General features: G+C 38.1%; 1 protein-coding gene across 2 annotated transcripts in view; it reads left to right on the top strand.

Moving 5' to 3' along the window:
• The window catches only part of Epc2 (enhancer of polycomb homolog 2), a 105,451-nt gene extending 95,706 nt beyond the window's left edge, over window positions 1-9,745 (top strand). For both annotated transcript variants that reach the window (XM_051184724.1, XM_051184723.1), the window contains 4 exons: window positions 4,480-4,616; window positions 6,217-6,376; window positions 7,179-7,512; window positions 8,482-9,745. In XM_051184724.1, the coding sequence (XP_051040681.1) occupies window positions 4,480-4,616; window positions 6,217-6,376; window positions 7,179-7,512; window positions 8,482-8,554 (704 nt within the window). In that variant the 3' untranslated portion in view covers window positions 8,555-9,745. The remainder of the gene's footprint in view (window positions 1-4,479; window positions 4,617-6,216; window positions 6,377-7,178; window positions 7,513-8,481) is intronic.
• Window positions 9,746-12,127: the final 2,382 nt, after the last annotated feature.

The raw sequence follows: 12,127 nt of genomic DNA, 5'->3' as shown, positions 1-12,127 counted from the left end.
CAGATATACTGTAAGACTCCATTAATAATCCTTCTTCTAATGTATTTTTCCTTTAGTCACTAAAATTTCTTGGGTACCACTAAGTAGAGTGGGGCTGGAGATGTAACTCTGAGGTGGAATCTGCGTAGCTGAGGGTGTGGGCAACTAGCACTGCAAAAAGGAAAAACAGAGTAAGAATTACTTTTTAAGAGTATGTGTATTCTGGTGTTGTTGGACACTTGTATTCTAACTGTGCAGTTCCAAAAAGCCAGTTTGTGCACTAGGAATAGATCCTGGTCCCAAAGCCAGTAGCCTCACAAACAGCCCAAGCTGTCCACTGTCACCTGCGTTCAGGGGACCTAGTTCAGTGCCATGCAGGTTCCTCAGCTGTCAGTCTGGTCAGTGAGCTCCTACTAGCCCTACAGCTGTTTCTATGGGGTCCCTTATCATGGTCTTGATCCCTTTGTTCTTACTATCTCTCCTCCCTCTCTTCCACTGAACTCCTGGAGCTTGGCCCAGTGGTTAGCTGTGGATCTCTGCATCTGCTTCCATCATTTACTGGATGAAGATTCTATGCTGACAATTATAGTAGTTCTCAATCTGATTTCAGGAGGGGCCAGTTCAGACAACCTCTCCATTATTGCTTAGAGTTTTATCTGGGATTGTCCTTGTGGATTCCAAGGAATTTCCCTAGTGCCAGGTTTCTCACTAGCCCCATTATGGCTCCCTCTGTCAAGATATTTTTTCCTCCCTCTCTATCCTTCCCCCAACTCAACCATCCCATTCACTCACATTCTCCCCACAACCTTTTTCTCCTCCTCTCTCCCTTTCCACCCTCCCCACTCCATCCCGTGCTCTCAATTTACTCAGGAGAGCTTTCCTAGGTGGATCCATGTATGTCTCTTTTAGGGTCCTCTTTGTTACTAGCTTCTCTGGGTTTGTAGACTGTAAGCTGGTTATCCTTTGTGACTAATATGCACTTATGAGTGAGTACATACCATATTTGTCTTTCTGGGTCTGGGTTACTCTTTCAGTATGTTTTTTGTTGTTTTGTTTTTGTCTATTTCTATCCATTTGCTTGCAGATTTCAAGGTGTCTTTTTTTTTTTAACCATTGAGTAATACTCAATTGTGTAAATGTACAACATTTTCTTTATCCATTCTTCAGTTGAGGAGCATCTAGGGGATTTTCAGGTTCTGACCAATTATAAATAATTCTGCTATGAACATAAATGAGCAAATGTCCTTGTGGGTTTTGAGGTAGACTGATTCCCAATTTTCTGAGAAACCGCCATACTGATTTCCAAAATGGCTGTACAAGTTTGCATTCCCACCAGCAATGGATGAGTGTGCCCTTTACTCCACATCCTCTCCAGCGTAAGCTGTCATTATTGTTTTTGATATTAGCCATTCTTAACAGTTTAAGATAGTATCTCAGAGTTGTTTTGATTTGTATTTCTCTGATGGCTAAGGATGTTGAGCATTCCTTAAATGTCTTTCAGCCATTTGAGTTTCTTCTGTTGAGAATTCTTTGTTTAGGTTTGTACCTCATTTTTAGTTTATTTGGTCTTTTGATTTCTAGTTTTTTGAGTTCTTTGTATATTTTGGAGATCAGCTCTCTCTGTCAGATGTGGGGTTGGTGCAATTCTGTAGGCTGCTATTTTGTCTTGTTAACAAGTGTCCTTTGCCTTACAGAAGCTTTTCAGTTTCAAGAGGTCCCATTTATTAATTGTTCCTTTCAGTGTCTGTGCTACTGGTGTTTTATTTAGGAAGTGGTCTCCTGGGCCAATGAGTTCAACGTGACTTCCCACTTTCTCTTCTATCAGGTTCAGTGTGGTTGGATTTATGTTGAGGTCTTTGATCCATTTGGACTTGATTTGTGCATGGAGATAGATATGGATCTATCTGCAGTCTTCTACAGGTCAGCATCCAGTTACGCCAGCACCATTTGTTGAAGATGCTTTTTTTCTATTGTATAATTTTAAATTCTTTGTCAAAAATCGAGTGTTCATAGGTGTGTAAAATAATATCAAGTTCTTCAACTCAATTCCATTGGTCTATCTGTGTTTTTGTGCCAATCCCAAGCTGCTTTCATTACTGCAGCTCTATTATAATAGAGCTTGAAATCAGGGAGGGTGATGTCTCCAGAAGTTCCTTTATTATACAGGATGTTTTTGGCTATCCTGGGTCTTTTGTTTTTCCATATGAAGTTGAATATTGTTCTTTCAAGGTCAGTGAAGAATTAATTGTGTTGGTATTTTGATGAGGATTGCATTGAATTTGTAGATTTCTTTTGGTAAGATTGCCATTTTTACTATGTTAATCCTACTTATCCAAGAGCATGGGAGATCTTTCTTTCCATTTTCTGATATCTTCTTCAGTTTCTTTCTTCAAAGACTTAAAGTTCTTGTCATACAGTCTTTCACTTGTTTGGTTAGAGTTACCTCCAAGATATTTTTATGTTGTTTGTGGCTATTACGAAGGCTGTTGTTTCTCTGTTTACTTTCTGGGCCTGTTTGTCATCTGTTATAGAAGGGCTACTGATTTTTTTTCTTTTTTCTTTTTTTAGTTAATCTTGAATTCTGCCACATTACTGAAGGTGTTTATCAGTTGTAGGAGTTCCCTGGTATAATTTTTTTTTTGGATCACTTATGTATACTATCATATCATCAGCAAATAGCAAGAGTTTGACTTCTTTCCAATTTGTATCCCCTTGATCACCTTTTATTGTCTTACTGCTTTAGCTAGAACTTTCAAGTGCTATATTGAATAGATATGGAGAGAGTGGACAGCCTTGTTTTGTGATTTTAGTGGCATCGCTTTGAGTTTCTCTCCATTTAATTTGTTTTTGCTTGTTGGTTTGCTGAATTTTGCCTTATTATATTTAGGTATGTTCCTTGTGTCCCTATTCTCTCCAAGACTTTTATCATGAAGGAGTGTTGAATTTTGTCAGAGGCTTTTTCAGCATCTAATGAGATGATAATATAGTTTTTTTTTTCTTTCAATTTATTTATATGGTGGATTACATTAATGAATTTTTATATGTTGAACTTTCTCTGCATCTCTGATAAAACCTACTTGATCATGGTGGATGATTTTTCTGATGTGTTCTTGGATTCAATTTGCCAGTATTTTGTGTCAATTCCTCTTTAAGGGCTTCAGTCATCATCATAAAGATATTTTTTAGGTTGTTTTATTCTGCTTCATCTGCCTTGGTATGTTCAGGTCTTACTCCTTTAGAACCACCAGTTTCTTTTGGTGTTGTATTCTCTTTATGTTATTGAGTGTATTCTTAGACTGTTGTCTTCCCATATCTTCCTCCAATTGGTGCAATTGATAGCTGGGGCTCTGGTGATCGCTCCTCCAGGTGCTGGCGAGTCTAGGGCTCCAATGGTTGCTGATATAGCTGGTATCTTGAACAAAGGATGGCACTGGATGCTGGCTGTGACACAGGTGCACTTTCCCAGAGAGACTTCTTAAGGTAGTTCCTGGAAACCACTACTGTCAATGCTTCCTGGTCATTTGATACTCTGGCTGGCAGCAGTTAGCCACTGCTACTTTCTGATGCTCCCATCAGGCCACCGCCATTCTCTAACCATGAAATTTCGTTTACATTTCTTTAGGAAAAATTCTGTCTCTTAAATTTTTGAACTGATCCTTCTGTCAGCTTAAGAAAATGGGGCTTTCATTTTTACTTGAAACCCACAACTTCACACACTAGTCAGCACTAGTAATTGCATCTGAAGGTCCATTTTGACTCTAGTTTTCTGAAAGTATCTTCATTTCCAGAATTCATTTTAGATGTTGAATATACTGGGGCTTTATGATTGCTGAATGTCTTGCTTTCTACTCCAATTTAAAATCAGAAAGGAAAGTATTTTTACTTAAGTTTCATGAAAACTGGCATAAGTCATTTTTACTCGTAGGTGGCCCTTTCTTTTTAAGCCTGTAATTTATCATTATTAATATTTACATTAGTAAATAAAAGTGTTTATCACTATTTTTACTATTTTTGTTACTTCATGGAACCCTAATGTGGAAAACTAAGGAGATCTTAAAGATACTAAATCTGAGGCTCATTAAGGCTCAGTGGTAATGAAAACACTTGCCACCAAGTCTGAGGACCTGAGTTCAGTCCTCAGGATTCATTTGGTGGTTGGAGAGAACCCACTCCTGCAAGCTGTCCTGTGATCTGCATAAGTGCATTGTGGTATATGCACCCATGTGCATACACCAATAAATGTAAAAAAAAAAAATTCAAACACAAATTTCAATCTGGGTAAATGGTAAATTACTCATGCTAAAATCATGTTAAACTCTGCATAGGAATGAAGGAGATAGTGGACGTGAGCATGCACCACACTGAAAGACTTGTCATTGTGATTCTGCTTTGCACATGTATATTGTGGCTTGTGTTTAGTTTTTATTTTAACTAGTTTATACTGCATTGTACTTATGTCATTTAACATACTTTAATACTTACTTATTTATCCTTCATCAGTAACAGGGGGCATCACAGAAGAGCAGTTCCAGACACATCAACAGCAGCTAGTTCAAATGCAACGGCAGCAGCTTGCGCAGCTTCAACAGAAACAACAATCCCAGCATTCCTCACAGCAGACACATCCAAAAGCACAGGTGACCTCCCAGTCCCATCCTCCCATTTTTTACAGATGACTTGGCACTCTGCTCTGGAATGAAAATAGCCCAAGTTTCCATAGTTAACTAATTTATTTTGAATGGCTATTTAACAAACTAGTTTCTGATTATTTTGAGAGCCAAATGTGTAGGTACCTTGGATTTAAGAAAGAAATAAGTTTTTGGAAGGATTGTTAAGACTTTATAAAATAATTATATATTTTTGAAACCATCACTCCTCAACCCTCATCTCCCATTTTCTTTGTCAAGAATATGGCTTTTCTAACCTTTTCCTCAAAGTTTTTCCTATAGTGACTTCCTATGTCAGTATAGCTCATGAAGAGAAGGAATTCTATTGAATATACAATAAATCTAAGCTGCACAACCCCCCTTGTCTCTCTGAACCACATTTCCCTGAAGGGAAAAAGACATGCCACCAGAAGTTCATAGAAACTCATAAATACAGACAGACATTAGTGATAAGAATGAGAATACTATATAAGATTGTAGAAAACCAATACAACAAACACTTGATATGAGCCTTGTCAGACTCCATGTAAGCTGTGACCTCCAGAACTATGTAAGAATACAATACTTTGTTTCAAACCATTAAAGGCAAAACAGAAATAAAAAGAAATAATCTCAAAGTTGAACCATCAAAGAATAAACTTCACATTGTAGCTCTTAAGTTTGGCTGTTACATAATTCCAAAATCACAAATCTCAGTAGTAACTAAGAGTTACTCAGTTTGGCTGTACTCTTTGCATTCTCAAACGAGGGTCTACTGACAGTGGTTTAGTTAATTCTCAAAGGGTAAGTCCCTTTACCTTAAAGTCATAGGTCAACACCATGGAAATCTTGGGCAACCCTGTTTGCTATCCCTGCACCTCTTGTAGTCCCTGTAGATTTGGCCTTGACTTGGAACCTATGGCTGTCTTTGTTAATAGCAGGCAGTTTTACACAGAATCATGAGAGAGTGGCCACTATGTTTGCTTTGCTTTGTTTTTGTGAGCCTCTTCAAATAACTAACATGACATTTTTGAAGCCTACTTCAAAGTTGGATTAGTCTAGGTATTTACATTGTGATAGAAGTGGCTATTAATCAAGTCTGATTTTATTTTATTTAAAATGTCTGCTCATCAAGCAGTTTTAAAGTATTCATTATTACCTAGAAAAACAGTAGAATTTGGGTTTTTCAATTTAGTTGTTCTTTCTCAGAAGTAATTGCTTGCTAGTTTTTAGTGATTTTTTTCATGCATCATAAACCAAAAAAAATCTAAAGTTTTATATCTCATAGCTAAGTACTTATGACTATTAGAAAGGTAATGTCCTTGGATGCCACACATTCCTTAATGTGCTTATTGATCACAGCTAACAACACTGAGGATGTAGGGTGCTAGCAAGATTGCCTAGCTAGTAAAGGCACTTGCCAAGTCTGACAACCTGAGTTGGATCCCTGGAACTGCCATGGTGGAAGAACAGAACACATACCCCATATTCCTGTTCTCTACCATTGGGGGGGGGGCGGCATATGGGGATTAGATAGATGGACAGACAGACAGATGTAAAAAACTCAAATGTGCTTCTATCCATTTTATAGGGCTCAAGCACCTCTGACTGTATGTCTAAAACACTTGACTCAGCCAGCGCACACTTTGCTGCATCTGCAGTTGTCAGTGCTCCTGTTGCAAGTCGCAGTGAGGTGTCCAAGGAACAGAACACTGGCCACAACAACATGAATGGTGTTGTCCAGCCTTCAGGTACAACTGGAGTTTCATATACTACTTAGTAGCTTGAAGTTGCCACTTATTAGGTTGGGAAATGTGTACAAGTGCTCTTCAGAATGCCTGGGAAGATCTGGATGAGGAGCTGAGTGTTTCCAGAATCCTTACACTGTCTTCTATATGCCTGCTCCATCCATCCATCCATCCATCCATCCATCCATCCATCCATCCATCCATCCATCCATCCATCCATCCATCTTGATTACATCACAGACTATCAGTTGCTTCATGTGTTAGGAAATCCATTGAGCTCATTGTCAACTACCCCCATTGATTCATCTATGAATTGATTGAAAAGTGAAATACAAAATAGCATAGTCAGTTCAACAGCTTGAGGTCTGGTTTATGGACCCATCTGCACATATTCTTGACTCCTCCTCTTGGGATACATTATGGCTGTGAAAGCCTGTCTGCTGCCTACTGCCTGTGCTCCGGAGACCAGCTGCTCTGCCCTTCACAGCTCCCAAGCCCAGAACCCTCTAATCTCCTCCCCTTCTCTTTCTTTAGTCTGCTTCACTGATTCTTGTATACCTATAAGTCTGTAGGGCAACCAGCTATCATTTTCATCTGTCCTATTGTATTTATCTCCAAAGTTGACACATAAAGAGGTAGCAAAATACTTGGTGAAGCCTCTTTGTATGACTGTGATATGGAAAGTTAATTTAGAATTTATTGAATTAGATACGAGTACATTACTTTTCATTACTAAATTCCTAATTTTTGTTTTTTTTTTTTATTGTCCCATAACTAATTAAATGATTTCTCCCCTCTTCTGCAGGACCTTCTAAAACATTATATTCCACCAATATGACTTTATCATCCAGTGCAGGGATTTCAGCCGTGCAGCTTGTAAGGACAGTTGGCCACACTGCTACAAACCACTTGATCCCAGCGTTGTGCACAAGCAGTCCTCAGACGCTTCCCATGAACAATTCCTGCCTGACCAATGCAGTGCACCTCAATAACGTCAGTGTTGTTTCTCCTGTCAATGTGCATATCAATACACGGACTTCAGCACCATCGCCAACAGCCTTAAAACTTGCCACAGTTGCTGCCAGTATGGACAGAGTGCCAAAGGTTACTCCCAGCAGTGCCATCAGCAGCATGGCCAGGTGTGTGGCAGGGACCATTCTTGGGCTTTGCACCAGCTGTCCTTGAGGAGGAGATGGGCCTTTGGCTTTTCAGTGCTTAAACAGTATCTGTTGACAGACTTAATTTTTTCAAAAAAGCTTGAGGATTTGCTTAACACAATGAAAGCTCTGTGCCTACGGACACTAGTAGCATCCTTAAATGCCAACTGTAGAAAGGCGGGAATGTCAAATTGACAGATACTTTAGAAGCTTCAGTCACTCATTTTTTTTAACATTATTTTTAAATTTTCTTTAGAGTTATTATTTTGTATGTACGAGTGTTTGGCCTGCATGCACGTGTATGCACTATGTGCATGCCTGGTACATGTGGATACCAGTGGAAGGCATCAGATTTCCTGGGACTGAGTTACAGATGGATGCAGGACATTGCCTGTGTGCTAAGAATCAAACCTGGGTCCTCTGCAGGAGCTACAAGTGTCCCCAGCTGCTGAGCCATCTCTCTACCCCTTTCTCATCATATTTTCATAGATTGATAGTCGAGGTTGGAGCTATCATCAGTTCAAACCAGAACTTAGATTGAAATCATACTCTATGACCCTTTACTTAATATTTTAAAAAATTTTAAGGACTTTCTAAAACCAAATAATGTTTTTCAGGGCAAGTTTTTATGTTCCTTTCAGTGACACAAATGCAAGGATAATAGTGAAACAGAAAAAAAAAATTTATTTGTATGGGTTCATAAGTTTTGACCATAAGCCTATAAAAAGAAACTTGGATTAATCATTATATTTCCCCTAATTTATCACTAGTATTAGGAATTAGTGGAATTTCTGAGCTGAAGAAAAAGAATCTTTATTCCTGCCTGGAAATGATAAAAATTCAGGGTTTTGTGGGGTCATATTTAGTTAGTTACTTTAAAATGTGACCTATCCATACTCTAGTGATATATTCTCAAGAGTTCTAATGTTTATTCTGCTCTTCTCATTCTAGAGAGAACCATGAACCAGAAAGACTGGGTTTAAATGGGATAGCAGAGACAACAGTAGCTATGGAAGTGACATAACCCTGAAGCATGTGGCTTTGACCTGTGTGGATGGTGGCAGTCACTCATATTCCAGCGGAATACAAAAGGCGACGCTCTGGACCACAGAGCAGAACAATGGACCTAAATGGACTACAGTATATCGGATGTTAAATCGATATATGATGTATATTTTGTAAAATTGGGAAAATCACTACCTTGTAAAATAGTTTATTTGTATCATCAATATTATTTCTGTTACTTGAATAGTAGATATTCATCATCATGCTTTTGCACTTGAATTTGCAACTGAATGGATTTTAAAAATAATTCTTTAATGGGATCATGAGCATGAAATGGGATCCTGCATCACTTGTTTTAACTATTTATTTTGCCATGTTTACATTTTGTATCTTGTAAAAAAAAAAATAAATCCAACTTTGTGTCTAAAAAGTTAAAGATTCATAGCTAGGAAATGAAATTCTTGTAATTTTTTTCTAAAGGAACTGTAAAGTTTTCACTTGGTTCATTTTGTTTCACAATTTGACTAGATGGACTTTTTGGTAAATACTTTAGTGGCATTTCACTGTCAAATACGACTTCAAGGCAAAATAGTATTTTCTATTACTGTGCAGGGGAAAGGGATGGATCGATACATGCAAATTTAATGGAGTAACTCACTTTTCCATATATTTTGAATGTATATTTCTATTTATAATACCAGTTTATAAAAAATAATTACACAGAAAAAGTGGACTAGAAAATTATGCATCTAGCACATTTAAACTGTGCAGATATGAAAATTTTTCATGGATTACATTTTATCTGAAGACTGCATATTTTAACTGGCTTTAAAACTGTAACACACCACATAAAAGATATTTACCAGGTATGTATTGCATTATATCATTGCAATAATTATTGGAAGTCTATATATCGAGCCATCCCAGGTTTTGGGAGGGGGGAGGGTTGTGGCAAGATTGTCTTTTCAATTTTGGAAAGTTTTCCTGTGGCTACAAGGCAAGTAACGGGTTGGAAAAAGTCTGACTGTAAGTGTTGGACACCTTCATAGTGTAGTGTTTTAGTGACTTTTTTTATACGGTTCTTGTAAATTAGATACGTGTAGTGGTGTTTCAGAATGTTTGTTTATGCACTAGTTCAGACAACTTTCCCTGTTACTTGTTCTTGATAAGTGAAAACTGCAGGGAAATAAAAAATACATATCAAAACACGGCCATGCTGCATATGTGTTTATTTCACAATGTGCACACTGTAAGTGAAAACAAGAGGGACAGACAGGCCAGCACATGGTAGCACTTGACATCTCACAGTGCTCTCCAAGCATTAAGGCAAAGAGTTCTAAGAGGCTCATCTGTGGGCACTGTTGGGTTTCAGATAATCCAATATAAACTACCTTTGCTATGATAAGTTCTTAAAATATTTTACAGAATGTAAGTAATTTGCAGTATAGCAGTCATTGAAATCTCATAAATGAGCCTCATTTTATAAATAAATAAGAGTATAGCATAGACTTATATTGCAAGGGGGTTTTGGAAGTCCTGGGAAATGTAAATATTTTTAATGAATATGAGTAAAACCATTTCAAACTGAACATAATTTTATACCTTTTTTATATCTGCAGTCCTGAAAGTTGTAAACCTATTGTCAGTTAAATTAATGGACCAGGATTTCTGCTGAGAGTGGTTTTTATTCAGATCCTAAATGTAAAGCAATTTATGGTCAAAACCACAGGGGAAAAATAAATTTCATTACTTCATTGGTTGTGATCTAATAGGATCCATGCTCGTTTCTGCCATACTACCTCTGGGGTTCACTGCTGATAATATAAAGGAAATAATTTTGATTGATATGTATATGACTGTTTATTCTGCTTACAGTTGGATGTATCTTCTTGCTATTAAGAATTTGAAACTTCAGTGCCAATTTCAAAGAAAGATTTTCCCTCATTTTGCTGAAGTAAAGCATGAAGTTAATTTGCCTTATGTGATGTAATGTGTGTGTGTGTGTGTGTGTGTGTGTGTGTGTAAAATAAGTAAAACTAGAACCTCTTTATTTGTACAGTTTCTGGAGGTGGTAGCAAGTCCAGAACTTATCAAAGACTAATGGCCAATTGATTTGTTCCTTTTGAAGTAAAATCTAAGCCTCCTTTCCTTTGGTGGTTGTACCTGCTTTGTGAATGGCATTTCAGTTACTTGTGTGCATGGCTCCCAGAGCAGGGCTGAAAGGAGGAGGTACTGGCAAATTAACAGATGGCTTGTGTGTCTGCCCAGCTTGCTGCTAGCTCCACCATTTCTTGGAGTGTTTTCAGCATACTGGGAAAATGCATTCCTCTGGATGGTGCGGGGACAGGAAGAGGTTTTATTTGTATGTGTGCATTTGTTTACATTCAAAAGAGTAACTTGTGTGCTGGGTCATCCATTAATTGTTATAGGCAAAAATATCAACAAACTACATTTTCCTGCCTTACTGAGTATACCCCCTTTCTCAGTACATCAAAGTCAATATTACCATACAGCTCTAAATACATTGGAAGACATAGTGTATGTTTCTTTTGCAAATGACCAAAAGAAAATAAAAACATTTGCAGTGTACATGTTTTAAAGTGTATACATACAGCATTGTTCTGTTTTAAAAACAGTACAGTGTTTGTAACTTGTGTTTAGTATTTTATTGTTAATATGGCCCAGGGGCTGGAAGGGGTTAAGAATAGTAAAGAGGGTTGACATTTTGGAAACTCTGACCTGGTATGTTCAGCCGAATTAGAATATGATGCTACACTTTCCGAGATAATGTGTGCTTTATTGTCCCTTGGCTCTGTTTGGCAAACAATTTTAAAAGGTAATACCTTGATTTTACCCATCAGAGAAGGTTTAGAGCAAGCTGAGCTACTGATAGTAGCCACCAAACTTGTAGTCACAGCCTCCCACTTAACGGTATGAAAGACGTCTCCCTAGCTTCCTCACCGTGTTACCATGTGCTTGCTAGCATCTGCAGCAGCCCATAATTTTACCCAAACGACCTCTACCTCACCCACACTCTTCCACCACCAAGCTGCATGCATTTGCTAGCCTGCCTTCTAGTTGTGCCCTGTTCCTCCATATCTAGCAGTGAGTGTTCCAATGAAAGCAGGACTTGGCTGAGGTTGGCCCTTTCTGGCCCTTTTATATCCCCATCTGTAGATAAGAAAGTTCCTGAAACTAAAAGAAGCCTCACTGATAAACCTGGTGGAGGCTTATGTGTGACCTGTGTCTCTGATTGTTTGCCAAGGAAGAAAACGAAGTCAGATCTAAGTCTAGAGTCTTTCAAGTCATGAATGACACAGAAGCTGACAGTGTATTGCAGCAAACATCTAGATACATTCGTATAGAGTAATTATAACCAACTTAATGACTATCAACAAGAGAGACTACAGAAGGTTGAGTAGGTACAGAAGGGGTGTTTTAATTCTTCCTCTGCTTTAATCCGGGCCACTGGGGGCATATGGGCACATTACTTTTTTAAAATGTGTTGAATGCACGTGTCTCACTGAAGAGAGTTGATTTTGATCAAAAACAAAGAGAGGTCAGGTTGAGATATCCCAAAATACAGGCTTTG

Source organism: Phodopus roborovskii, unplaced genomic scaffold, assembly GCF_943737965.1.
Source record: "Phodopus roborovskii unplaced genomic scaffold, PHOROB, whole genome shotgun sequence".
NCBI classification, from domain to species: Eukaryota; Metazoa; Chordata; class Mammalia; order Rodentia; family Cricetidae; genus Phodopus; species Phodopus roborovskii.
Note: the sequence above shows the minus strand (reverse complement) of the source record. Positions and strands in the feature narration are given on the sequence as shown.